General features: G+C 63.8%; 10 protein-coding genes across 10 annotated transcripts; 4 read left to right on the top strand and 6 right to left on the bottom strand.

The window, feature by feature from the left end:
* On the bottom strand, window positions 1-2,537 carry F751_4706 (hypothetical protein; the record flags this gene model as incomplete). Its single annotated transcript, XM_011400807.1, has 7 exons — window positions 1-132; window positions 402-516; window positions 695-841; window positions 1,007-1,083; window positions 1,273-1,339; window positions 1,740-1,977; window positions 2,459-2,537. 7 exons carry the CDS (start codon window positions 2,535-2,537, stop codon window positions 1-3), a joined length of 855 nt encoding a protein of 284 aa, XP_011399109.1.
* Window positions 2,538-3,848: 1,311 nt separating this feature from the next.
* On the top strand, window positions 3,849-5,147 carry F751_4707 (Sulfate/thiosulfate import ATP-binding protein CysA; the record flags this gene model as incomplete). Its single annotated transcript, XM_011400808.1, has 2 exons — window positions 3,849-4,739; window positions 4,983-5,147. The coding sequence occupies 2 exons, from the start codon at window positions 3,849-3,851 to the stop codon at window positions 5,145-5,147; spliced, it is 1,056 nt and encodes a 351-aa protein (XP_011399110.1).
* Window positions 5,148-7,004: 1,857 nt separating this feature from the next.
* Window positions 7,005-7,605, top strand: F751_4708 (Transcription initiation factor IIA subunit 2; the record flags this gene model as incomplete). The annotated part of the gene is made up of 3 exons (XM_011400809.1): window positions 7,005-7,121; window positions 7,220-7,312; window positions 7,447-7,605. The coding sequence occupies 3 exons, from the start codon at window positions 7,005-7,007 to the stop codon at window positions 7,603-7,605; spliced, it is 369 nt and encodes a 122-aa protein (XP_011399111.1).
* Window positions 7,606-8,024: 419 nt separating this feature from the next.
* On the bottom strand, window positions 8,025-9,808 carry F751_4709 (Major facilitator superfamily domain-containing protein 6; the record flags this gene model as incomplete). The annotated part of the gene is made up of 5 exons (XM_011400810.1): window positions 8,025-8,267; window positions 8,565-8,702; window positions 8,935-9,092; window positions 9,310-9,563; window positions 9,630-9,808. The coding sequence occupies 5 exons, from the start codon at window positions 9,806-9,808 to the stop codon at window positions 8,025-8,027; spliced, it is 972 nt and encodes a 323-aa protein (XP_011399112.1).
* A 662-nt stretch (window positions 9,809-10,470) lies between these two features.
* On the bottom strand, window positions 10,471-13,321 carry F751_4710 (hypothetical protein; the record flags this gene model as incomplete). The annotated part of the gene is made up of 4 exons (XM_011400811.1): window positions 10,471-10,824; window positions 11,988-12,265; window positions 12,448-13,161; window positions 13,264-13,321. The coding sequence occupies 4 exons, from the start codon at window positions 13,319-13,321 to the stop codon at window positions 10,471-10,473; spliced, it is 1,404 nt and encodes a 467-aa protein (XP_011399113.1).
* Window positions 13,322-13,625: 304 nt separating this feature from the next.
* On the top strand, window positions 13,626-14,435 carry F751_4711 (hypothetical protein; the record flags this gene model as incomplete). Its single annotated transcript, XM_011400812.1, has 2 exons — window positions 13,626-14,143; window positions 14,327-14,435. 2 exons carry the CDS (start codon window positions 13,626-13,628, stop codon window positions 14,433-14,435), a joined length of 627 nt encoding a protein of 208 aa, XP_011399114.1.
* Window positions 13,871-14,071, bottom strand: F751_4712 (hypothetical protein; the record flags this gene model as incomplete). Its single annotated transcript, XM_011400813.1, has 1 exon — window positions 13,871-14,071. One exon carries the CDS (start codon window positions 14,069-14,071, stop codon window positions 13,871-13,873), a length of 201 nt encoding a protein of 66 aa, XP_011399115.1.
* Window positions 14,436-14,921: 486 nt separating the features above from the next.
* Window positions 14,922-16,234, bottom strand: F751_4713 (60S ribosomal protein L6; the record flags this gene model as incomplete). Its single annotated transcript, XM_011400814.1, has 3 exons — window positions 14,922-14,997; window positions 15,275-15,799; window positions 16,173-16,234. The coding sequence occupies 3 exons, from the start codon at window positions 16,232-16,234 to the stop codon at window positions 14,922-14,924; spliced, it is 663 nt and encodes a 220-aa protein (XP_011399116.1).
* Window positions 16,235-16,359: 125 nt separating this feature from the next.
* F751_4714 (4-alpha-glucanotransferase DPE1, chloroplastic/amyloplastic) lies at window positions 16,360-20,352 on the top strand (the record flags this gene model as incomplete). The annotated part of the gene is made up of 12 exons (XM_011400815.1): window positions 16,360-16,435; window positions 16,840-17,084; window positions 17,328-17,487; window positions 17,639-17,732; window positions 17,900-18,128; window positions 18,363-18,560; window positions 18,766-18,898; window positions 19,047-19,173; window positions 19,438-19,547; window positions 19,664-19,833; window positions 19,945-20,084; window positions 20,241-20,352. 12 exons carry the CDS (start codon window positions 16,360-16,362, stop codon window positions 20,350-20,352), a joined length of 1,794 nt encoding a protein of 597 aa, XP_011399117.1.
* A 472-nt stretch (window positions 20,353-20,824) lies between these two features.
* On the bottom strand, window positions 20,825-24,560 carry F751_4715 (Gelation factor; the record flags this gene model as incomplete). Its single annotated transcript, XM_011400816.1, has 6 exons — window positions 20,825-21,019; window positions 21,261-21,394; window positions 21,492-21,684; window positions 22,797-23,255; window positions 23,500-23,754; window positions 23,985-24,560. The coding sequence occupies 6 exons, from the start codon at window positions 24,558-24,560 to the stop codon at window positions 20,825-20,827; spliced, it is 1,812 nt and encodes a 603-aa protein (XP_011399118.1).
* Window positions 24,561-25,573: the final 1,013 nt, after the last annotated feature.

The raw sequence follows: 25,573 nt of genomic DNA on the forward strand, positions 1-25,573 counted from the left end.
TCAGGCCCCGGCTGCCGGACTGGGCTGGAACCCCTGCAGGCGTCGGTCCAGGTACTTGTACAGGTCGGGTCGCGAGGCGACCCTCTCCTCGTACATGCAGCCCTGATCGCCACTGAACTGAGAATCCAGGACCTGCGGGGTGCGGGGGTTGGAGGGGGGGGTCCTGTGCTGAGAGGGTAGACCTGTGCTTTCATGGCCTTGGAACGCTGTGAGTGCAGTACAAAGCGGGGATGGGTGAGACATCACAGGGGCCCTGGATGAGACGAGGTTCATGAATGTGCATCTGTGTGACGCCCTCTGGCAGCTGGGTGCCCCTGGACCACCACGGTTTCAAGAAACCTAAATAGCCCTGATCTCCGATTCTCGAGCGCATGCACCGCCCTCTAGGCCGTGCCTCGCACCTTGATGATGACATTGTAGAGGTAGGGGCAGAGCACCCTCAGGAGGAAGCTGACGAGCACAGAGGGGACGTAAGGGAAGTGCGGGTCAAAGTCAAGATGAATGTCGGCCAGGGACCTGTTCAAGGGGGGAGAAAGAGTGGTGCCTCAAAACACGAGCTGACCCAGACATGGTCCCCGTTTACATTCATGATTGTGTCAGGGTTGCCACACATGGACCTCATTCAACCACAAAGGACAACGTCGCCCCTGGAATATGAGCACCACATGCCCAACGCACACCCACAGGCGCTCACCTGGGGATGCCGTCTGGCCCGGCGGGCAGCGCTTGCAATCGGATGCCAGACCCCGGCAGCACATCGATGGTGCGCCGCTGAGAAACCGCGGTGGGGAGCCGGGGGTCCGACACGTCCAGGTCCTCACTCTCAAACAGGACCAGCAGGCTACCGGGTGGGGTGGGGTGTGTGTGTAAGGGGGAACGATGAGGCCTGAAGCCGAGGGGGACGATGCAGTCAAGGGCACCAGACGCCAGCAGACTTGTATGCAGGCAAGCACCTGAGCGCCATGCCCCTTGCCAACCGCCCCTGCCTGCACTGGACCCATCATACCTGCTGTGCTCATCTGCCAGATCAAACGCCCTGACATTGAGCAGGATGTTGGCATCCTTGAAGGGCGATGGAATCCACTGCAATGAGGGAAAGTAGTAGTGAGGGAGGGGGGGCCCTTGATGTCGAGCCATGGTCTGAAGGAGGCCTTGGGTCCCATGGCCTTGTCAGAAACTCCAGCACAATTGAGGCACGGACAAGTCTACCTCGCTGCCTTGCCCAGCAAATGATCATGTCCAGAGTCTCATCGCAGTCTACCTGCACCGTACCTGTCCCGTGTAGACCCTGGCCTCAAAGATGCTGGCGCGTTCCACCACCATCGGCTCCATGCACATCCTGCACGAGTTGTTTGGGGTTTTGAGGCAAAAGAAGTCGACATTCAGAAGCTCAGGCAGGCGACAAGTAAACATGCTCAAGGCATGGCTTGGGCAAAAATTCGTGCCACGAGGGTCAATCTGATTAGTATTATTATCGCAGTGGGCAGGGGCACGACCCCTGGGGTGGCAGGGCAGGATATCGTCCCATGCCATGCTTGATCATTCCTTCCCTAGCAAAAGCACATGCATGGATGTTTGCTGTCATCGGCAGGCAGGTGCCCCACAAGCATCGAATGATGTCCTTGTGAGACCCACCCCTTTGACCAAACCCCAACACACGCGCACACTTGGCGGCCCCCCCCCTTCCCCCCCCTCCCACCCCCCTCTCTTACTTGTTCCACTGGCTCATGAGGTCCCACTCATGCATCATGGCCACCAGGTGCTTGATGGGGTGCGCCACCTCCACCTTCATCTTCAGGTGGTGGCGGCTGGAGTGCGGCACCTGGCGGTACCACAGCGACAGCACGTCCTTGTACTGCAAGTGGCGCCAGGCCGAGTCTCCATCGGCCGCCAGCATTTCCAGCGCCTCCGCCACCTCCCTCTCCTGCGCCAGCACCGCGTCGCAGTCCACACCGGCGGCGGACGCCGGGCCCAGGCCTAGGAGCCGCAGCGCGGCGGCCGCCGCCAGGGGGCGCCGCGCCAGCAGCGCGGCCTGCAGCTGCGCCAGGGCCTCCTCGGGCGAGGCGGGCGCGTCCTTGTCGGCCAGGGGCTTGACGAGGGGGAGGAGGGAGGGCTCCAGGGCGGCTGGCAAGGGTCGGGAGGGGCGAGGGGCGCGCTCTGGCTTGCGCGTGGGTGCGAGGCTCAGGTACCGCTCCAGGCGGAGGATGGCTTCCCTCTTCACACGGTCCTGGAGGGGAGTTGCGGGGAGGAGAGGCATGTTTGTTGGACGAGAATACAGAACCCAAACCTCTCACATTGATCACAGGCCCTACCTCAGCCCCCCCGCCCGTCATCAAGTGGACAGGCCCTGCACCAGCAGCAAGCGTCCGCACCCACCCACCCACCTTCGACCAGCTCATGCTGGCTGTATTCTCCAGTGGGAGGGAGGCCTCCCTCACCAGCTCCTCCCATGCCTCACTCGTCACACTCTGGTAGTCACTGGAGTCGCAGCTGATGGCGGAGGCGGCAGAGGATGGCCCCCTCGACCGCAGCGGCATCAGGGTTGTTGATGCCGTGCCGGGTCCCGAGCGACCCTGTTTCGCAAATGTCGCGGCATCCGCGCAGCCAGATGACGGACAGGCTGTCCCTTTGAGGGATGTGTCCTGGTGAGGAGGGGGTTGGAGCACATCTGGCTTCCCACACAGCTGGCCCATGTTCGGGTTCGCCACTTGCGCAAGGCACCCCCCGCTCTTGTCGACAAAACGGGGGTTATGGTCACCCCTCCGTCTCGGATCTGGGGTAACGCATGTCCAGGGGCATTCAGATCGACTAATGCTGCATCCTGATGCGCAGTCTTGGAGTCGGGATGCCCTCTTTGCACCCCAGCTGCACTTAGATACCGGGACGACCCCCGCCCTTTCCAAAGGGTTTGAGAGCCGGGCGCTCGCCACCCCGTGGGTGATGTGATTCGGAGTGTCAGCCTGAAGCCTCTGTGACCGAGAAAGCAATACTCCCTCCCAGGAGTAGCCTTGAAAACCTTGTATCGCAGCGCAAGCTTCACCACCGCGGAGCGCTGTGTAGCCTGGTCTCTTTTTCACGTGCCACCGCCCGGTGGTCGAGGCTCGACCACCCCTCGCACCCCGCACCACATTCCCGGCAAAGCTGGTTTGTAGACCACCCTGTCCGGACTAGGACAAGTAGGACCCATCCCCCATCCGCCCGCTCCGTCCCTGGCCGCGTGGATAATTGCTGGAACTCATGCCACTTTCCGGCCGGCGCGCATGAAGGCCCTCACATCCCCAGCCCACTGCTGGGCGCCCAGCCTGAAGGCACCCCTCCACACCTGCCCGCCCCGCGTTGCACCGGTGAGTGGCCCTGGAGATCGGTCGTCCGGGTGGGATGGCGAAGCGGGCCGGCGCCCGTGTGAGCGCCTCCGGTCCACAAACACTCTCAGTCTGGGCACAAGAGTGTGCCCTCCTGCTCACGGCCTCTCCTGTGCACACTTTAGAGCGCTGAAGACGCCCCTGGATACAAAATTATCACCTCAGTGGATCCTCTGAAACCCCTGACCTCTCCCGTCTCCCCTCACCCCTACCTGGTCCCTTGCATCACCCTCCCTGCATCCACCATTTCCTCCCTGGCCCCCCCTCACAATCACCCTCCACCCATCCCAACCTCACCCTCCCTCCCTCCCTCCAACCTCCCAGGGACGTCGTCGGCGTGCCCCTCCCGCCCGCTCGGTCGGGCCCCCGGCGCTCGAGTCGCTGGAGTCGGACGGCTCCCGCTCCCCCCCGCCGCCCGTGCCCTTGCCCCACCCCCCCGCCGCCTCCTCCTTCCACGTCCAGGGCACTCACGTGTCGGTGCGCGGCATGCGCAAGCACTACCACACTGACCGCGGCCTGTTCCGCGCGGTGCAGGACGTGGACGTGGAGGTGGCGCCGGGCACGATCACCGCGCTGCTGGGCCCCTCCGGCTCCGGCAAGACCACGCTGCTGCGCCTGATCGCGGGGCTGGAGACGCCCACCGCGGGTGCCATCGCGTTCGACGGCGTGGACATGACGCAGCGCTCCATCCAGGACCGCGACGTGGGGTTCACCTTCCAGGGCTACGCGCTGTTCAAGCACATGACGGTGGCGGAGAACATCGCGTTCGGCCCGCGCGTGCGCCGCCTGCGCATCGACGTCGAGGCGCGCGTGGCCGAGCTCCTGGCGCTGACGGGGCTGGCGGGGTATGGGTCGCGCTACCCGCCGCAGCTGTCCGGCGGGCAGCGCCAGCGCGTGGCGCTGGCCCGCGCGCTGGCCTGCAGCCCGCGCCTGCTGCTCCTGGACGAGCCCTTCGGCGCGCTGGACCCGCTGGTGCGCAAGGCGCTGCAGCGCTCGCTGCGCGACATCGTGCGCGAGATCGGGGTGACCACCATCATGGTCACCCACGACCAGGAGGAGGCCTGGGAGCTGGCCGACAGCGTGGTGCTGTTCAACGCTGGGCGCGTGGAGCAGGCGGGGCGCATGGAGGACATCGCCGCCCGGCCCCGCTCGCCCTTCGTCATGAACTTCGTGGGCGACGTCATGCACCTTCCCGCCGGCTGCCTCTTCGTGCGCAAGATGGGGCTGACAACCGCCCGCCCCTTTGTCATGGTCAGGCCCTCCGACGTCAGCCTGCACGCCGACTACCGCCAGCCCCGCATCTGCCCCGCCACGGTCATCGCCAAGACGCTGGTGGGCTGGACCGCGCGCTACTACCTCCAGTTTGACGACGGGCTGGTGAGGGGAGGGGGGGACTGGTCCAGGGCGACTCGGGGCACGACCTGTGAGGGTGGACACTGGGAGGCCAGGGTAGGTGGTGGGGTGGCTGGGAGCACATGTTCCTGCGATGGTGCATTTTGGGCGGGAGCCGTGCGCCGTGTGTCAGGGGCGGTGTCATCTCGCTGCGACACCAGGGCATGGCCATGTGGTGCTGGCGTGATGCCACACGACACAAGCCCACCCCACCCTCACATCGCACAGGAGATGGACCTGCTGGTGTCCAAGAAGGAGGACAGGGCGCTGTACGACTTTGGGGTGAAGCAGAGGGTTTACGTGTCCTGCGACCCCTCCCTCATGCTCCCCTTTGAGCCGGCAGAGCTGAACGACCCGCTCAGCGAGGAGGTGCTGCTGTCCCGCCTGGGCTGAGGCTCTGCTCGCCATGCAAGCCCCTCCGTGCCTTGCCCCCCGCAAGGCCTGCTTGTATCAGAGGGGTGCGACGGCGAGTGGTGTTAATATTCATCAGGCTGACGACATGATGGGATGTCAGGACGGTCGGTGAGAGAAACGGGTCCTTGGGGTTACACAAGGGAATGACGAGTGTTATTCTCCGACAACACCTTCCCGGTATATGATGCGACGGAAACTGGTAAAGAAACCTTGAACGCCTTCCCCCTTCGAAATGCACTCTCCTAACGGAGGCCTAGGTTCGAACCCTAGTGCGGGCATACCCTAGCCCGTATGACGGAGTGGTCTAACGTGGTGCACTTAAGAGAATGACCTTTTGAGCTTTCGTCCACCACAACTTGTTGCAGTGGATGGCGGTAGTGACCGGCTCAACAGACATACAGACCATTGGTTGAGAGACGAGACCTGCACCACCATGGGAGGCCCTCCTACAGCAGAGGTTTGGCGTGGGCCTGTGGCAAGCTCAAGCAATGGACATGCAGCCAGCCATGCATACCTTCTGCTCCCAAGCTGCTTTCGTCAGGTAGGGATGTATGACGAGCCAGGCTCACCCAAGTAATCACATTGTAATTGCCATTGTCTCTGGCCAGCCGTCCTGCCGAGCAACCCTGCAGAGTTAACCATGCATACTGGTCTGAATTGAGTTCTGGCCTGAGATAGGCAAGAGCTCGGGGTGGGTGCTGGGCCTGCAGGATGCATAGCCAGAGTATCCAGATCCTTGCACCTAGAGATTCGTTCATGTTCAGCTTTCGTGGTATACCAGCTCACTACCGACACATGTACCTTTGTGAGACAAGATGAGGCGCTCACGACGCTCGGCCCAAGTGTAGAGACGGCCGCGACTTATGTACATCAACGACGCCACAACGGTATTGAACAGGGCGCAGTCCAAGGACTCCAGAGCGGTCCCTCTTTCGGTGTATGGATGACATGGACTTGACGGCATCCACTCTCATAAAGCCTGTGCATCAATCCTGCGCCGTATCATCAAGTGACAGGGTTTTTAGGCGAGAGACAATGTTGTGTACGATCCAGGCTTTTTACTCAGAGTGCCATCTACAACTGACCTGACAGCCCGCCTTTATACCATCTCATGATTGATCATTGCAGTGGAGCCTGTTGCAGAGTTGCGACAGAGGCCCTTGGTCTGGTAATTGACGATCTCACAAGGAGGGCCAAGACGGAGGAGAACACATTGATGATGGATGTCAGTGCCGCATCCTTACTAAGAGTCTGCTAGTGACCTACTGACTGCCTGCTCATCAACCTTGCCAGTGATGATCATGGCTACAACAGGATAGTGACTGCATCCTCCTTACGAAGGCTGTGCGCAAGCGATATGCACTTCACTCACAGAATTCTCCTTTCACTGCAGTTTTGCCAAACGGCGAGCCTTGGTGGATTGCAGCTCTCCTGCATCAATGGCAGGTCAGAGAATTGGGACCCCCTGTGAAGGGGCAATTTCAGGGGCTCAGGGCCCCAACCATTCTGGTCCTTTTATGAACAAACTGCTTTACATAAGCTCAAAACCTAAATGCAGCACAGGTCGTCCATTGGCTGCAAGGATGGACTTCACATCATGCGCTCAAGTGTAATCCACCGCCTACCAGGGTTGGGGAGGATCAAGTGCCTTCCACCCTGTACCCGGCAAATACATTACTATTCCGAGTGCCCCGTCCCGCCCAGTGTTCAGGCGCGTTGAGGGTCATCATTCTGTGTACATTTTCGTCAATAAGAACATGTCCTCAGCAGGATCCGCCCTCCCTTGTCAGGGTCTCAGACGGTGAGACCGCACCCGCCAACAGGGACTCAAACGCCATGACCGATGCGCTGTACCGCAGCTCCAGCATTGGGGAGAGCCTCATGGGCGCTCTCAAACTGCTTCAGGACGATGGCAAGATCTCTGATGTTCTGGCGATGCGAGTCATCCAGGAGGTCAGCATGGTGATGATCTCAGCAGAGTCCAGGGTGCTTGTGCGTGCATCGCCGGGTCTTCCCCTCGCCTGCGACTGCCCTCCCGACGCGTCACGCAGTTCGATGCCGCAATACTGAGGGCTCTAGATAAGCGAGTCACCGCCAAGTCATCATTCAAGGGCCAGCTCGACACGTATCGATACTGCGACAACGTGAGAGGGACTCCCCCTGGCGTCCTTCATGCCTGCATGCCCACCCAGGGCGGGTGGAGGCAGACAATTCCCCCTTAAATACTCCCACCCCGCTTAACACGCCCCCTCACCCCCCATTATCTTCATCCGTGCAGGTCTGGGACTTTGAGCTGCGGGACGTGATTCTGAAGCTGAGCCCCACACAGGGCTCCAGCAAGCGGGATGAGCTGGAGCTGGCAGCGAAGCACATGAGGCTCATCCTGGTGGACAGCAAGGTCGTCACAGCAGCGGCGGGGCAGCATGCTGCAGGGTGACGGCCTGCCAGCGCGGCCGCGATGCAAACAAGTAGGCCTGGCTTGCCCCTTTAGGATATGCGCAAAGGCCTGGGCATTTCGCCTGCATCCCCCCTGGCAGAGCTGCTGCCGGGGAGTGGAGAGAAGGGCAGGCGCTGCCCAGCAGCAAGGATCTTGGCTGCCTGGAGGGTCATGCTGCATGCACATGGCGCTGCAGGACTCGAGCCATGGGCTGGCAAGAGCGCCACTGAGTGCCACCCCCTGCCCCTTACAGCACATCTCCATTGAAACAGCCGCAAGCGCTTGGCCCCAATGACCTGCCTTCTCTCATACATGCAAGCTCGCTCAGGACTTGGCGCGGAAACAGGGGAGTGGGCACTGGGCTGGCAAAATTGGGGAATTCAGGGGACCTCTGCATGCATGAGGGGCATGGCTTGGCGTCATGGCGACGCCAGGCCCCTGGGCGGCGCCAGCTCAGCCTCCAGCCTGACGTAGGCGCTGCTGTGTGCTGTCCTCGTGTGCCGCAGCCACCACAGCACGCACAGCGCGGCGCCCCAGCCGACCGCCAGCATCCCGGCTCCCAGGCCAAACACACCCGCCCCGCCCATGGGGCCGTAGAGTCCCCCCGCCAGTAGTGCGCCGACGCCTGCTCCTATTCCGGTGTAGAGCCCCGAAAACACGCTCTGTAGGGGATCACAGGAGGGCAGGATGTGCGCAGAAAGGTGCCGGAATGCGATGCAGGGATGCTGGTTTGGCGGCTGTGAAAACAGAAGTGTGCATCGTTCTGTCGGCGTGAGGTAGCGGCCTGTCAGGCTTGAAGGATCGGCTCCCCCCGCAGGCAACAGTCAGCAGTCAGGACGGGCTTGACAAGGGTGGGACCAAAGCGACTCGATTTCACTCAACAGGTTCATGCAGGTGGTGATCGAGGCACGTGTGAGTGGGGGCCTCTGCCAGCCAGGATCGCACCATGACGAGCTCACCTGGGTGGTGGACCTTGCGTGGCGGGGAGCCGTGCGCTTGACGTACACGCACCCCGCCGTCCAGCCGAGGGCGAAGGTGGCGCCCTGTAGGAGCTCGATGCCCAGAACCAGCCAGGGAGTGGGTGCCAGGGGGAGCAGCTGCATTGAGTTAGATTGTGGGGAGTTGTAGGGTGAGGTTGCGGGGTCACGCAAAGGGGGTGTGGAAAAGCATCGAGCTTGCATCTGGGGGGACGGGCTCCCAGCACGCCGCCCTAGCTGCCAGGTGGCGAGCTGAGTCGCAGTAGGTTGTGCAGCAGGCATGCTGCAGCGCCGGTGGCATCAACCTGGCCGGCCCGAGCGCCACGCAGCCCAAAGCCCCCTCCTGACCCACCGCATAGCAGGTCAGGCGCAGGAGGAAGGCTGCCATGGAGAGGTGGAAGGCGGGGAGGACGCCCACCCTCTCCAGGATCTTGCCGCTGAAGAAGAAGACAGGGATCTCCGCTGCGCAGTTTGCAGACAGGCAGAGGCCCAGCAGGGTCCCATGGGCTCCTGGATCAGCATGATGTGGGGTTGGAGAGGAAGAGAGGGATGAGTGAGACGTCTCAGCCCGAGAGCTTGGGAGAGGAGGGAGATCTCCGGAGCTAGACCGGGGGGCTGACGTCGGGGGCGCGACTTTGGGCCAAATCCTCGGCCTTGTGTCACAGTCTTGTTCGCATGCCTACACGTCTGCCCAACCCGCTCGAGCCCCGCTCCCCTCCACACTCACCCAGGTCGCTGAGGAAGAGGAAGAGGTAGGCAATGAACCCATTCCCGATGCCCATCAGCAGCGTGACCCAGAAGAACACGGCGACGTCGGGTCTCAGCACCAGCCGCCCCACCACCGTCCAGACACCCCCCTCGCCCCCCGCGGCGCTGCTGCCGCCCTCGCTGCCAAAGGAGCACACCGACTCGCCCGCATCGCTGCCCGCCGCCAGCGCCTGGGCGCGCGTGGGCGTGAGCAGGCTGGCAGCCGCAGCATTCCTGGAGAGCATGGAGAGGGGGATGCCGGGGGAGGGCGTGGCGGCCCCCGCCCGCGGCGAGGCGGACAGCCCGGCCAGGGACCCGTCGACCGTCAGGTGGAGCACGGTGTAGGGCCGGACCGGGCGCGCAGTGGGCGGCGCAGTGGGGCTGTCGATGCCCGAGGGGCCAGCGGGGTCCGGCCCTGGGGTCGAGCCGTCCAGCTCAGGCCCGGGGGTGCCGGGCCCCCGACGGGCCTCCGCCTCCATGCCAGCCGCCGCGGCCGCCGCGGCCGACTGCGACTGCCAGGCGAGGACGGGGGACAGCGGGGTGACAGAGGCCCTGGCGGCCCATTCCAGCTGCGCCAGGGTTGGCGTGCCCGCCGCCGCCGCGGCCCACGGCCGCTCCGGAGGGGCCTCGGCCACATCCTTGGTGGTCGCATCGGGCGGCGCAGGGAGAGCGGGGGCGTCGCCATGCTTGGCCCCCAGTCCCCCCAGCGGCAGGAGACAAGTGGGCAGCAGGGCCAGGGTGACGGCGCAGGCGTAGACCCCCAGTGCCGCCTGCAGGCCGTACCGCTCGATCAGCAGGCCGGCGACAGGGCTCATCCCCCCCCAACCCATGGAGGCCCACATCCGCGTCCGGCCGTACTGGCTGTCCTGGGGTGGCGGGAGGTTGGGGTGGGGGGGTGGAGTGGGCTGGGGATGGGGCCTGGAGGGCCTGGGAAGGTTGACGATGCAGGGCCCAGGCAGGGCATCATCCTGCGACCTGTGCCAGGCACCTGGCACGCCGCGCGGTGTGGAGAGTGCACGATCGCGGCCCTCTGCGTGCTGACGCAATACCTTCCCGCACCATCCTCTCATCCTGTGTGCTCTTGGCGCCCCGCTTGGAGGAGGAGAATATTGCGAGTTGTAATGAAACCCACCCCCCCTCTTCACAGCCTCACATCCACGGTGGCGGCCACGACCGCCGCCTCCACCAGGACGCTCATGGGGGCCGCCGCCGCCTCGCTGACGACGGTGTACACGAGGTTGGCGGCAAACCCAGTGCTGTGCGACAGCAGCACGCGGCCCGCGAGCGCCGCGAGGAAGGTGCCCACCAGCGCCGCGCGGTGCAGGCCCCAGGCGTCGGCGGCGGCCACCACCAGGTTGCCGGCGGGCGCGGAGACCCAGGGGCGGAGCGCGCACAGGACGCCGATCTGCATGGCGCCGAAGCCGCGCCCGCTGTAGAGCAGGATGAGGTACGGCACCATGCACACCGCGCCTATGTTGTACAGAAAGTACCATGCCTGCGGTGGGGAGGGGTGTGACAGGGTGGGGGAGGGGGTTCAAGGAAGCGTGTGGGTGGAGAAGAGCAGGCCGGGGCGGGGGGCCCTGGGCTGTGCCTGGTCGATCAATGTTGGAAATCCTCCCCTGCTGCCCTGGATCCGGGCCTCGGTTGACTCGCGTCAAGGTGATCATGCACCCACCGTTCCGCCCCAGCCGCCGCGCCTTGGCAATGATCATGTTCTCGGGGGCATCCACGCCCGTGCGAGCCCGCCGAGCAGCCCGCAGCACCCGGCACCCCCAGGCCCCGACGCTGGTGCGCATGCGGGCGGTGGAGATGCCCACATGGGGCATGCTGGCAGGGGTTGAGGGGTTCTGGAAGCTCTCGTCACATCCTCGACATTCGATTAGGATACCGATGTTAAGGTCCCGCTGGGATGAAGTGGTGGAGTGTGGCTGGGCGAGCAGTGGTCCATTGCTGCCTCCTCGACGTTACGCCTCCCTCCGGATTCTGACCGGAAGATCCACATCATCACGTAGCCGATCGCTGAGACACACCAACCGAATGCTTGGATGAATGATTCGCGTTGCAATCCCAGAGCATCACAATGATTGAGAGTCATGCGACATGGTATAGAGCATTCGGTTCCAAAACTTTGGTTTGAATATGGTTGGAAGTTCAGCCAAATGTAGGACATCGCGGGAGGGGGGGGGGGTTAGTATTTTCCAATGATGCATGGTGCAACACAGGTTGCAGAACGAATGGCGGTCAGTAGTTGGCAAGGTGCACGCATGCTGAGATCCCGTGCTGTTCTTATCGTTCTTCTGGTGTACCTGCAATTCGCAAGCCGTGGGCCGAATTCATGCAAATCCCACCTAGCCGGTGCTGTTGAGCGCTGCCAGGGTCGCAGCGGACAGCTGCCCCAGGGCACCAAACACCTGTGGAAGGGCCCAGGGAGGTATGCGATTGCCCTCGACACACTCGTGACATCACGAGGGCTGGCGTTGGGCACACGAGGCAGCGGCCATGTGGAAGCCAGGGTGTCGTTTGTTCCTTCCTCCTCAACACCAGTAGGAACGAGACCGGTGCACCTCCCGCCACACATCAGTTCATCACCCCGGCTTGCACAGGCTATCGCTTGGCCCCACTTCCTGTCCACGACCACCCACCCAAGCCGAGCCTCACCGACGCGAGGGCGGGGAAGACATCGGCGCCCCCTCCCTTCAGCAGCCTGTCCACTTCCTCCACCAGCAGGCGCAGTGCGGCGCCGTTCCCGGCGAGGGCCTCCTCCAGGCTGCCCCCCATGTGCTCCACCTGGGACAGGGCATCCAGCCGCTCCTGCAGCAGGGAGTCCACGTCCAGCCGGGACGGGTGGAAGGCGCGGAACGCCAGGATGGAGGCCAGCACCGCCGCGACCATGAGCCCCGTGGACCTGAGCCTTGCTGCAAAGGATGTGCCTGCGCCTGCGGCGAGGCATAAGGGGATTCGAGCTGGGGCTGACAGTGGGGCAAGGGCAGTGCAGCGTCGCGGGCATGGTTTGCAGTGAGAAAATGCATCGTTGTGAGGAAATGCATCGCTGGGAAACGCCTTTCCTTAGTCCACACTCTCGTTCCCCTGATGATGCTTTGACCCGAGTGCAGCCCACCTTGGCGCCGCGTCTGTAGGCCAGGCTCCTTATTCGACAGCGGAGCCGTGCCGATGTCCTCCTGGCTGGCAGGCATGGATGGAGGCGACGGCGGCGACGCAGGGGCCTGGAGCTGGCTGCATTCCTCGCCCCGTCGCTCCTCCAGGAGGAAGGCTGCCTCGCTTGGATGAGGGGTCGGGGTGGTCTCCACGTCCACCTCGGCCAGGGGGACCCCGGGCGGGAGGAAGCTGGTCTGCAGCTGGTCACGCTGCTCCAGGGAGAATCCTTGCTTCAGTCCTGCGCCCTCCAACGACCGTCGATCACCCATCGCCTGCACCCCGCTCTGGCTGGCGAGCGTGTCGGGCTCCGGCGCGGAGTCGCCGAGCTGCTGCATCACGTCGGGGGACGAGAGCCGGGGCCAGGAGGGACAGCGCTGCCTGCTGACCCTCACGATCCTGGGGGACAGGGGCGGGGTCCCGCGGGCCGGGGACATGCTGCCCTGGGTAGGGGGAGGGCTCCAGGTGGGCCGTCTCGCGTGCAGGGTGACGTCATGTGAACGGGGGGAGTCGTGGCGGGGGGACGCAGGGGGCGACAGGTTGGGGTTGGTAGACAGGTTGCGCGCCAAGGGGCCCTGGGACATGAAGGGCTTCTGACTGGCAGGGTCCAAGTTGAATACTGCCGCCGCGAGGGGGGAGTCTCGGATGTAGATGCCGACTTCGGAGGACGTTGTGGGGTCTGCTGGGCCGGTGCTTGGGGAGGGGATGAGGAGTCGTAGGGCCAACATCCTACCAGGCTATCACACAGGCGATTCACCTAAATTCTAGCGCTTCATCGTACCTGATTGGAATTCCGGCACCCAGACGGAGAAGGATTGGTCAGAGGACCGGGCAGGCATGGCGAACCCTGCTCACAGCAGAAAATGCGGATGCAGGCAGCAGAACCCTGACCCCGATATGTTCTCGAGTAATTAATGGTCGAAGGCAAATGCTCAGCGGATGCATCTGATGGCGACCTTATCATGCACTTTGTGTCGCAAGTGTCAGGGGGCTGTGCCGACAGCGCGCGTGCCGGGGGATGCCGCCCGCAGAAGTAGGTCTAGCACTTAAGAAGTGGTGCTCCACCGTACTTTGGGGAATTTCTGGAGCTAATTGAAACCTTCTTACAAAAGCATACTACTCACTCATACCATCCACTTAAAGATGGAGTCTCCCTCCGGACTGGGCGTAAACTCCTTCGAGGTGGACACCGACCGTGAGTCGCAGCGGAGGATGGGTGGGGCCAGAGGAGCGCTAGGCCATCGTTACACACATTCAACCACCTGTACTCTCACGGTGTGCGCAGTGCGGAGATGCATGGACGCCACCCCTAGGAGCTCGGTCGTGAAGGAGGGCAAGGTGGTCGTCCTCGCCCTCTGCCCCCGGGTGTACTGGGAGAAGCAGCTCAATTATGCCATCAAGTTTCTCATACGGTCATCCAGGGACAAAGTCATCATGTTGCACTTCACTGGCCCGAAGGATGTCGCGGACGCGATGTCGGAGGTCATGGACAAGGCTCGGGCCATTCTGCTCAAGCGCACGCGCCTCTCCGACGCCATGATCGAGACCGTGGTCCGACCTCTGGGCAAGCACTCCGTGCACAGCTGCATCGCTACCTTCTGCAAGGAGGTCAACGCCAGTATTCTGGTGCTGGGGTCCCGGAAACGAGATCCACATCATGGGTGAGCTGATGTTCCACTGGTGCTGTTGTGGTGGGCTGAGACGTGAGTTTGGGTGGGGACTCGGGGGCATTCTTGCCTTTGCACTTCTTCCGGATTGCCTGGGTAACATCCAGGGCTTTGACCACCTCTGACTTGCCCTGGAACCAGCAATCCCCCCCCCCCCTCGCCCTTCCCGCTGTGTAGTTTCTTCAGCTTCCACAAGCATGAAAAGGTCGAGTCGCATTGCCGGCAAGCGCTCGTCGCCACGCGCGTTGTGCACGTAGCCCCTCCTGCCGGTGTGGCGGAGGCGTGAGAGGACGCCCTCTCCATCCCGAGCCAGAGCTTGATCTCACTGTATCAAGTGTCCTGGGGAAGTGGACCGGCAATGAGTGCCTGCCGGATGGGACGCATGTGGCGGTCCCGCCCTCTCAAGGAGTCAGGGAAGGCCCTTCACCGCTCGTCAAGGAGGCACAGCAAGTACACAACCTCCCCCGCCTCCTGTCGGCCTCAGCTCCTGTCGCCCTCGGCCCGTGGTGCCAGGCCCCCCCAAAGCAAGCCTCGGAACCCCACTGTACATGCTCAATACTGCATCAATTGCTCCCCCCCATGTCTTGTCGCTTGGAAGACAATGAATCCCTTGTACAGGCGTTCGCTCCTCTGGAACGACCATGTCCACCCCTCCCTCTCCCTCAAAACCCTGCTCGTGGTGTGAAGGGCACCAGGGCCTCTCATGCCTGCGGCTTTCCAGGAGGGTTGTTACAAGGCACGCTCAATGCCAGGTCAGCAAACGCTGGGCGCATCAGAACTTGAGGAGGTGGGGGCGATCGCCGCTCTTGAGGGTGAACCGCGCGCCCAGGTAGCTCTTGAGCTCAGCGCTGCGACGTGGGGAAAGAAGAGGGATGGATCAGGAGGAGGGTTGACGACCATGGAGCGGCAATGTTTGGAGCGGAAGTGATGTGCTGCTGTCCACAGGTGCCGGCATCGCACAGGGACGCAGGGAGCCAGGCGCCTGCGCCATCGTCAATTCTGCAACCCCTGGCGAACACCCTCATCAGATCCTCGGCCTTCATCGTAAACTCCGTCTCCTCCATGTCCTTCACTTTCTAACCCCCCCCCCCCCTCCAGCCCCCCCCCAAAACCTTGGCTCCCCACCTGAGTCCAGACAGGATGGAGGCATCCACAGCCTTCTGGTTAGCGATGTACTCTGCCGGCAGCGCCGCCTTCTCCAGCTTGTCCTCGAAGAACTCGGCCTCGCCCTTGGACTTGCGCGTCTTCTTCTCCGTGGACTTGAAGTACGCATCAGTGAAAGCGGCGGTATCCACGCCGGAGACGTCCACCTTGGTGGAGGTGGCAATGACGTAGGCCTGGTTCACACGGCGAGCGGGCACGCCGTTGACGCGGAAAGGGCCGGTGACCAGCAGCAGGCCGGAGGGCAGCTGCTTGAGGAACACCACGCGCTTCCCCTTGAAGCGGCCGGCCAGCAGGATGAGAACGGTGCCGGGGGTGATGGAGGCGCGCAGCTTGGTGGGGTTGCGCACGAAGCTGCGGTTCAACGGCTTCTTGGCGTCCTCCGCGGGGTAGAAGCGGGGGGCCTTGGTCACCGCCACCTCGGCCTTCTCGGCCTTGGCGTGCACGGGGAAAGTGCCGCCATTTTTCTTCTTGATGGCCCACAGACCACTGCGTGCGGGTTGGGGAGGGAGGAGGGGTTTGAAAGGACCGGGGCTTGGGTGAGGGCTCTGGGTCCAGGGGTTGGCCCCAGCACGGAGCCCTCCTAAAGAGGGCGTGCGCGGCTGAACACGGGTCCACCATGCAAGCTGCTATCGCTATTTCAGTGAAGAACCGCGGCGCACGGGACGCCCACACAGACAGGACTCTGGCCACCCCGGAATCCAGCGCCGGGTGCGGAACTGCCCACCCTCCCGGGCATCCGGGCAGCGCTCGACCACTCGCGAGCGGTCGCTCGAACAAGACCATATCGGGACATGTAAGCTCCCCATCCCCCATCGCAGCGACCCCTCAAGGCCCTCTCGACCCTCCCCTCCAGCCTCACCGCTTCTTGTAGCTCAGAGAGCGGCCGCGGCCACCGGCGGGCTTCACTGCCTCCTTGGCCATTGCGCTACTTTATACACCTCCGAGACTGGGCGGTGAAAGAGGGGCCCACTGCCGCAGGCTGGGTCCTTTCCTGGCGGGAGGGGGCAGGGCGGCCGATGTAAAACTCGCTCGTTCCCCGCTTTCTAATGAGAACTCGAGCGCGCCTGGCGTTCGAGCTGTTCGTCTGGCGAATCAACGCCAATCGCGTCGAGCCAATCGTAGGTCCATGACAGCGGACACATACTGGCCAATACGGTTGATCGCTGGATACACCCAGCGTGTTCGAACGGCTTGGGGTAGGAAGTGCAGGTTTCGGCCCTTGCCACTCCAACCAGTGGACCCCAGGTGGGAACGACCCACCACGCCGTGACCACATCCCACCCCTGCCAACAATCCCATTCGGTCGAGCTCATCATTACCAATTGTAAACCACGCCAGTAGGAAATCGAGTCCATTGAGTGACTGGCGCTTCCCTTCCGCCAAGGCCCCGCTTCCAATGCGGGCCATGCCAACGACCATCGCCAGCACCCCAGCGCCATTCCTGCGGATATGGTCCCCTAGATCCAGGCCTTCCCTTGCATTCGTCTCCCATCGCCGAATCAGCACTCGCGTTGCCAGCCCTATAGGCCCTGATCTGTCCCCAGAGGCTGTCACCCCAGCCTCCCACCCCGACCCCTTCCCCACCCTGGCCAAGGGCGCCCCCCTGCCCGAGGGGTATGGCGAGCCCCCCTCTGCTCCCCCAAAGCATCGACGCTCAGGCATCATCCTGCACCCCACCTCCCTCCCCGGTCCCTACGGCATCGGGGAGATCGGGGAGGAGGCCTTCCGTTTTGTGGACTGGCTGGTGGCGTCCGGGCAGCAGATCTGGCAGGTGGGCCCGGGCTCTGCGAGCGCTGTGACGCCATGCCTGGATGGATTTCGCTTGCATGTCAGTGACAGACCCTGCGTGCTGAGCCATGCTCCCTGCATGGATGGTGTGTTGTTGCCTGGGAGCCCAGACCCTGCTGGTCATCAGCTGGGTTCCCGTCGACCTTCCCATGAAGTCTCTTCCAGAATACTGCCCTTTCAACCCCTCCACCCGGCCTTTCATCCCCCCTTTTCGCGACCCCCGCAGCTCCTGCCCCTGTGCCCGCCGGAGACCGAGTATTGGTCGCCCTACTCCGGCCTGGATGCGCTCTGCGGCAACCCGCTCCTCATCCCCTTGAACGGCCTCAAAGACCTGGGGCTGCTGAAGGAGACGGACCTCCCGGTCCCTTCCCCGCCAGGCGACGCAGGTCTGCACGCCCCGCTGCCGTCTGTGACAATGCCTGGAGACTACTTCATGGGGGTGGCAATCGAGCCTCTCACACAGCCATGACCTGGCCCGAGCTCTGGTTCGCCAAGTCCTTACAATCACTGGTTCCAACCCCCCCCGTTCCATCCCAGACTTCCCTGCCGTCTACGCTGCCAAGATGCCGCTGCTGGAGAAGGCCGCCGCGGTGCTGCTGGCCGACCCGGCGAGGTTTGCCGACCTGCACACGTGAGGTGGCATTGGGGAAAGCGTGGCGGATGGGGTCATGCCCGCTGGGTCAGGCAGCGCATGGGTTCAGTGTTTACCTTGGAGCGCACGTTCACGCACAGGAGCCTAGTCCCGCCTCCCGCTCCCCCGCCTCAGCCCCTGCGCCATCCTCCTCCTCACCCACGCAGGGAGATGGCCGCGTTCCGCCAGGAAAATGCGTGGGTGGAGCAGTCGGCGCTATTCAGCGCGCTCACCGAGGTGCCGGGCCTGGCGGGACTGGCCTGGTGGGACTGGCCTGAGGGCGTGCGCGACAGGCACCCGGCCGCGCTGGAGGCCGCGCGGCGCGAGCATGCCGGGCGCATCGACGCCTTCATCGCCCTGCAGTACCTCTTTGACCGCTTCTGGAAGGCGGTCAAGGTGCTTGCGCAAGGGAGGGGGATGGCTGGGGGGAGGGATGGGTGTTGGGGCAGGGGGGAGAAGCAAAAGGGGGGGGTGGGGGTGCACAGTAGGGGAATCTTCGGTGATGCGGGCATTGACAGCCTTACCAGACTGCCTCCCCCTCCCACTCTTGTACCTGCTACCGTGCTGGAAGCCCAGTATGCAGTCGCCGTATCTCTAAACCCCAACCCACCCCCCGCACCCCTTATCCAGGCCTACGCCAACGATCGGGGCGTGCTGCTGATCGGGGACATGCCCATATACGTGGGCGGCCAGTCCGCGGATGTCTGGGCCAACCGCACACTGTTCGCGCTGGGGCCAGACGGCGCGCCCGTGGAAGTCTCTGGCGTGCCCCCCGACGCCTTCTCCGACTCGGGCCAGCTGTGGGGCAGCCCCCTCTACGACTGGCAGGTGGGTCTGTGCAGGGGGTTGAGATCGCATGCCGCACCTGCCTCTCTGCCCTGGTCCCGAAGAAGGCGTGATGCTGGAGCAGGAGGAGCATCACCTGGTTGGGCGTCCAGCGCAGGACACCTGTCCCGCCCAGGCGCACTGCTGCCAGGCACCATTGTCACCCCTCACCCCCTCCACCTTCGCCCTCCCTCCACCCATGCGCCAGGCGCACAGCGAGGACCGGTACCGGTGGTGGGTGCAGCGCTTCCAGCGCAGCCTCCAGCTATACGACGAGACGCGGGTGGATCACTTCCGGGCCTTTGCCGGGTACTGGGCCGTAGGCGCCCAGGAGGAGACGGGTGTGCAAAGGCGGGGCGGGGGGACAGGGGGGCTAGCTTTGGGCGTGCCGGCGGCTGCTTGCTGAGGAGTAGCAGTGGCACCTAATTCTGCCTCTCACCCCTCGTGCTTGCCCACCCAATTGCCCTTCCAAACCACTCGCAAACCTAGCCATGAACGGCGTGTGGAAGAAGGGCCCGGGCATCGAGCTGTTTGAGGCGCTGGAAGCGGCGCTGGGGCACGTCCCCATCTTGGCAGAGGACCTGGGTGTGATCACGCCCGACGTGACGGCGCTGAGGTGAGTTTGATTGTGAGGGGCCCTGCACAGTGTGAGGCCGGAGAGGGGATGCAGCAGCAGGTTCATGCCATTTGTCCAGCATGGGGGTACTTCGGTTGTGCATGGCAACGAGAGATGTCTGGCGTTAAAAGGACAAAAATGTGGCTTCAGGTTGGAATGTGGCTTGGGAAAGGGAGCCGATAAGAATGCAAAGCGGGTGCTTCTCAGGCGCTCGACTGTCAGCTGGATCTCCACAAGCCCTGTCCCCCTCCACTTGTCCTGCAGGGAGGCCATCGGAGCGCCGGGCATGGTCGTGCTGCAGTTTGCTTGGGGCGGCGGCGCGACCAACACCCACCTGCCACACAACATCTACCAGAACAGCTTCGTATACCCCGGTGTGCGGCAAGCTTGAGCGGAGACGCGGTGGCTAGGTGCACGCATGCCCTCCGCGCGCCTGCCGAGGGCACGCCCGCCAAAGCGCTCACCTCTTCCCAACCCCATGCCACCACAGGCACGCACGACAATCAGACGGTGCTGGGCTGGTACAAGGCCGGGTGCCGGCCAGAGGAGGCGCGCCTCATTGCGCGATACATCGGCGCTGAGGCGGGACAGGACATCTCCTGGGCGTTCATCCGGGAGGCCTTCAAGTCTGTCGCTAGGACCGTGGTGGTGGCCATGCAGGTGCATGGCGGCGCGGCTGTCAGGCGCAAGGGGGGTTTTTGAAGCCGTGGCCGCGACTCTCGACCATGCACACTACTTCCAACCCCTCACACATCCCTACCTTCCTGCCAGGATGTGATGCGCCTGGACGACTCCGCAAGGATGAACACTCCGGGCAAGGCGGCGGGGAACTGGGCGTGGCGGGTGGGCGGCAGTAGCATCTGGGATGAGCTGCGTGCTGAGTCAGCAGACCTCCTGGCCATCACCCAGATGTGTGTGGGTTGAGAGGGCAAAGACGGAAGCCCAGGGCAGTTGGAGTCGGGCTGGGGAGGGTGAGCCATGCAGGTGTTGATGTGGACCGGTGTACTTGCCCGTTCGCCGCTGAATCGCCGCCTGCATCCGATCCCGTCCTTTGGTCCTCGCCTCAGGTATGATCGCCTGCTTCTGGACTGGAAGGCGCCTGGGACCAAGGACGCCGGGACCCCGGAGGCGGAGTCAGTGAGCGAGGTGGAGACTGTCGCGGAGGCGGCCGCGGCGTAGAATTACATTTCCGCGTCACAGAGTACCACAACCTCGCCCAATCACGGGAGGTGTGCCTTGCTGTGCAAGGGTTCGGGCCCTGCTACAGCCCAAGTCTGGACCTCGCCTGCTGCCACGCACATGCCGCCGCTCTGCCTCTGTACTGGGATGGCTGTGAATTTCCCAACTGCATGGCTGAGCCGTCTCGACTGTGTAAGGCCAACCCCTGTCTGGCAATAGTTGCAAGAGAAATGGACCAGGCCACGGACGTACCGGAATCTTGGAGGCATCCTGAACTCTGTATCCGTTCAAACTCTCAATCCCAGCGTCATCATGACAGCCCCATCCAACCTCTTTGCTGCCCGATGCAGAGCTTCAACAGCTCACGCATGGGTAGGGGTGACATTACAGAAGTGTGTAGCCCTCGGCCACCCCCCAGAGCAAGCTGCAGTGCTACATGATCTGACCAGGAACCGGGTTCCAGCCCCTGCAATCACCACTCGACGCCGGCGGCCTCGGCGTAGTTGACCTCATCGTCGGAGGAGTCGGCGATGGGGATCAGGCCCTTCTCCTTGAGGAAGGCGAAGCCAGCGGAGATGGCCTCGTCACGCATCTTCAGGGGGAACAGGCCCTTCTCGGCGTTGCCGGCGACGGTGATCTTGATCAGCTCATCGGTCTTGCTCACCACCTGTCAATGAGGGGTTGAGAGGAACAAGAGCTTTCGCATTGGGCTGGTGGAGGAGCAAGGAACTCCGCATGCATGCAGGGAGGCACGCTGCGTTGATCCTGACGGACTCCAGCCGTCCTCTCGACCCTGCAGCCTCTCGGCCTCGGTGGTTCCTCCAGGACCCACCTGTCCCCCCTCCCATCCCCTGCCAGCGAGACTCAAAAAGCGATCCCCCGGCACCACAGCCACGTGCACCACTCACGGTGACATCGCCCAGGGGCTTGGTCACAGCCGCCACCCACTCGTCGATGGTGATGTTCTTGGTGGTCTGCAGCTCCTTGGGCACATGGGCGATGATGGCCAGCTGCTTGTCGCCAGCAGAGAGAAAGATCTTGCCTGCGGGGAGGGGGCCAGTGCCGGGCGTGAGGACGGAGGTGCGCCAGGGGCGGGGGCTTTCTGCATGCCCTGGGCCCAACCAGCTGAGCCCGCTCACCGATGTCCCCGGCTCCTCCCTTGCGCTCCTCAGCGCTCTCATCCACCTCGGTGTTGGATCCGTCGATCACAGCCTGGAGGAGGTCCAGGTCGCCCTCAGGGGTCTCCACGGCCAGGTTGAAAAAGCAGACACCGCCCATCGCGGACACGCCCGCGAGGTCCACGCCCTTCTTGCCTCCCTCCTTGATGGCAGCCTGCATCGGGGAGACCATCGGTTTCATGTGCCCACAGCATGCGCATTGCCTGGTTCAGCTGTCCACGCGCCATGGCATCTTCCAGGGGGTTCCCTGCCCAAGTGTGCGGCTGCCCAGGCCCACCTTGATTGCCTTGTCGTTCGCCATTGCTGCTGCTGCCCTGAATCCAAAAACAACTTTGAAGGGTCGACGACACTCGTGGAAAGAGGGCCAGGGATGCACAACGGCCCGGCTTTGTTCATGGTACTTTGCGCGCCGGGCGCCCCAGGGTCCACGCGGGCCCGGCCCTCGTGGCAACTCCAAGAGCTGGCCTGGCCGACCCTGATGCATACACCCTTGTTCTCTCATATGCACCCAGCCTCGCGGGGCACCCAGTTACAACTGTAAGGTTCGAAAACTGCACTGTTTGACCACCCGCAGCGTTCCCTGCACCGAGTGTCACCCCTCAAGCTCCGCAAACAGGTCCTCCAGCTCGTCCCTGGATGGAGGAGGTGCGACCACAGGCGGTGCCTCTGCCTTTGGAGAGGCCTTCCTCTCCTCCCTGGCCCTGCGCTCCCGGGACGAACGGCGGTGCTTGGAGGACTTGTGCCTCTCCTTGCCCTTGTCGCGGCTCCTGCGCGGTCGGTTGGTGGGAGGCAAGCCAGGGCGTTCAAGGGTGCAGGCGGGGGAGACAGAGACTGCAATGGCAACGCCGGGCATGGGCGCGGTGACAGCCCATGGTCACCCCCCTGTCCAGATCAGCCTGGATGGGCCAGTATCGACTCGGCCACAGTGGCCCTTTCCTCCCTCATTGTCACCCACCTGTCGCGCCGCTTCCGGTCCCAGCTCCCGCTGCGCCGGTGCGGCGAACGGGATCTCCGCCGCTCTCGCCCCTCGGCGCGCCGCCGCTCCCCGCTCCCGCTCCGCTTGCGGTCCCGGCTGCCGCTTCGCCGCCGCTCTCGACCCTCTTCGCGCCGTCGCTCTCGGCTGCCGTCGTCTCGTCGGCCCCCATCGCCGGCCACGGTCCCCGCCGCGCCGTTGCCGGCGGGCACCGTGGCGCCGCCCGCCAGCCGCCGCGCCAGGGCGGCGGCCGCCGCCACGGCCGCGTGGCGCTGTGCCTCGGGCCCCGCGACGGCCCCCGCGCGCATGGCGCGTGCGGCCAGCACGCTCTCGGCTAGCGCGGCCTGCTGCGCGCTGAGCGCGGCAAAGCGCTGCGCCTGCTGCAGCGCCGCGGCCTTGGCCGGGTCCAGTGCCGCCTGGCCCGACACCAGGGCCTCGGCCGCGGCGCGGGCCGCGGCGCCGGCCTCCACGCGCAGCGTGACGGGCTCCCCGCCGGGAACGAGTGGGGGCACTGCGGCGCCGTCCATGGCCAACGCCGCCGGCACCGAGGCCGCGGCGGCAAACTCGACCCAGGCGAAGGCGGCGCCGGGGCCCGCCAGCTGGACGCTGGCCACGGCGCCGGCGCGAAGGAAGGCCGCCGCCAGGGCCTCGCCGGAGGGCAGGGAACAAGGAGCGCCCACCAGCACGGTTCGGCTGAGGCGCTCGAGATCTGTGGCGGGGAAGGGCACACCTGACAGCGCGGCCTGCGCCCCCTGCGGTCGGAGAAGAGACGGGGGTTGGTGCAGGGTTGAGTTCAAGGAGGGCAGGAGTTGGCAGGGGTGGGAGGTGCGCATGGTCGTACCTGCATACCTGCAACCCCCACTTGATAGGGAAGCATCATTCAGAAGCCCACGACACACGGCAAGCCCGACAGGGCCATGCAGGGTCTGCGCCGTCTCACAACCATTCTTCAAGCCGCCTTACGTTCCCAGTGCAAAGAACAACCTGACCACGCACCAGGGTAGGGGGAGCTGCTCCAGGGATGGGCTGGGCGACGCCAAACCCGACTGCGCCGGCGCTCAGCTGGGCGGCGGAGACGGGGCCGGGAGCGGTGGGGACGGGGCCGTTCACCGCTGCTGCGCCGCTGCCGGCCGCCGCGGCTGCGGCAGACGCGGCCTCCAGGGCCTTGGCAGCGGCCTGGAGATCCGGGGCGGAGAAGTAGATGGGGAAGGGGAACTGGCCCAGGGGCTGGCCATTAAGCTCCACCGTCAGCTGCGGTGGGGCAGTAGGGAAAGGGGGAAAGGGAGGTGTGGGGTTAACAATGCCAAGGATCATGTGTGATTCGGTATCAGAGCCCTGGGTGCCAGAGCTGGGCGACAGTCGCCATGTCCTACCATCCTCCCACTGGTCCCCCCTCCCAGACATGCGCACCCACAGCAAAGGCAGCCGCTCCCATGACGCGCCAACCTGCCCGAGGCCCGAGCCCATCCTGGGAGACTCACCTGGTAGCTACCCTTACTAGGACATGTGTACAGGGCGGTGTAGGTACCATCCCCGTGATCGGTGACCTCTGCTCTGGCCACAACAACTGACCCTGTGGGTGCGGGTTTGTCGAGTGTCACCAGGACGTAGGCACCCCCATCCCGGATGCGACGGCCAGCAGAGTCTTTTGCTGTTATTACCATTTTCACGGGCATGCCGGAGGAGCCTCCGGAGAAGCCTGGGCCCGTCGCCGAGCAGCGGGAGGGGTCGATCGGCCCGGGCGGGAGCTGGGACTCGTCCGGCTCCTCATCCGATGAGGTGCTGTAGTCGTCGGAGTCAGAGTCTGAGGATGCGCCGGTGCCGTGCAGGATGAGGGCCTGGCCCGGTCCATCTCCAGCAGGCAGTGGAGGCACGAAGTCGGGGCCACCAGGACCCGCCTCCTCCGTGGACTCCCGCTCAGGCGGCTGAGCTGGGCTTCCCACCGCATCGTCTGATCCTACAGGCAGGGGAGGTGAGCTTGTGCGGCTTCCATCCTCTTCCTGCGAGTCACCAGGTATCCCAGCAGGGGTGGACGCCTCCTCGGGCTCCGAGGCCATACCTTGCTGCCAGGGGCGCAGCAACGGTCCAGACTCGCTTCAATGTTTGGTGAAGTCGACCACACCCGTTCCTAGAAACAATGCGGGTTAGTCCATCCGCCTATTACGGATATTGGGGGTCAGACTTTCCCCCCCTTGTCGCGCCCTTCCTCGACAAAGGGAACTGTCGAAAGCATGACAAAGAGGGGGGCGCCACCCAACCCCCAGTCATCGTTCCCAAGGGTAATGGTCACCTACAGGTCAGCCCATTCAGAGTCTTAGATCGTAGTGCTGCCCCTGATTTGAGGTCTCGTCAATGCTTGAGCGGTCCTCCTGCACATCAGTGGCCATTCAACAATATACAGCAGTGCGGTGTAAACCAGCAAGATACCATCCTGCTCCTTGAGAGTATGCGGCCCGAAGGGTTCCATCAACATTGGTATCTTGTGATTTCTGCTTTCATCACAAGCTCCAACTGAGAACATCCAACAGTGCAGCTGTGCTCAATGTGGGTGACCTGGTGCTGGTAGGCCAACATGCACTACCAAGACGGCTCGGTTCTAATGTGAGGCTGAGCGTTCCACCACCTTCTCATCTCAACAAGGGAGGTACTCGGAGCGACATGTCCGCCATTCTGTGGCATTGAGGAGCGTTGAGCCATGCCCAGGTGTTGGACAGTCCAGTTCCCGAATATGAGGTGCACATAATCCACTCTCTTCAACGGCTCAGCAGATTCGGACCAGACCCGGGTTCGATTCCCGGATTGCGCAGTCAATCCCATGACTACCCCCCAACTAGCGCAGTTGGTTTAGTGGTAGAATAGGTCCCTGCCACCGCTCTCTTTTACTCTTTTGGATTTGCACACCGACAGCCCTGCCTGACCACAGCCTGGTGGCGAGCATGTGTGCGTTAGCGGTTGGGCGCATAAAACATGCTTTACCGCATGCAGCAGCATGCTACTGGCTGGCAAGTCGAGATGAGCGTGATGTTCTCCCAGCGCCTTCAATTCTGTCTTGAAATGCAAAACAAACTCG

The sequence above is a fragment of the Auxenochlorella protothecoides genome, assembly GCF_000733215.1.
Source record: "Auxenochlorella protothecoides strain 0710 unplaced genomic scaffold scaffold54, whole genome shotgun sequence".
NCBI classification, from domain to species: domain Eukaryota; kingdom Viridiplantae; phylum Chlorophyta; class Trebouxiophyceae; order Chlorellales; family Chlorellaceae; genus Auxenochlorella; species Auxenochlorella protothecoides.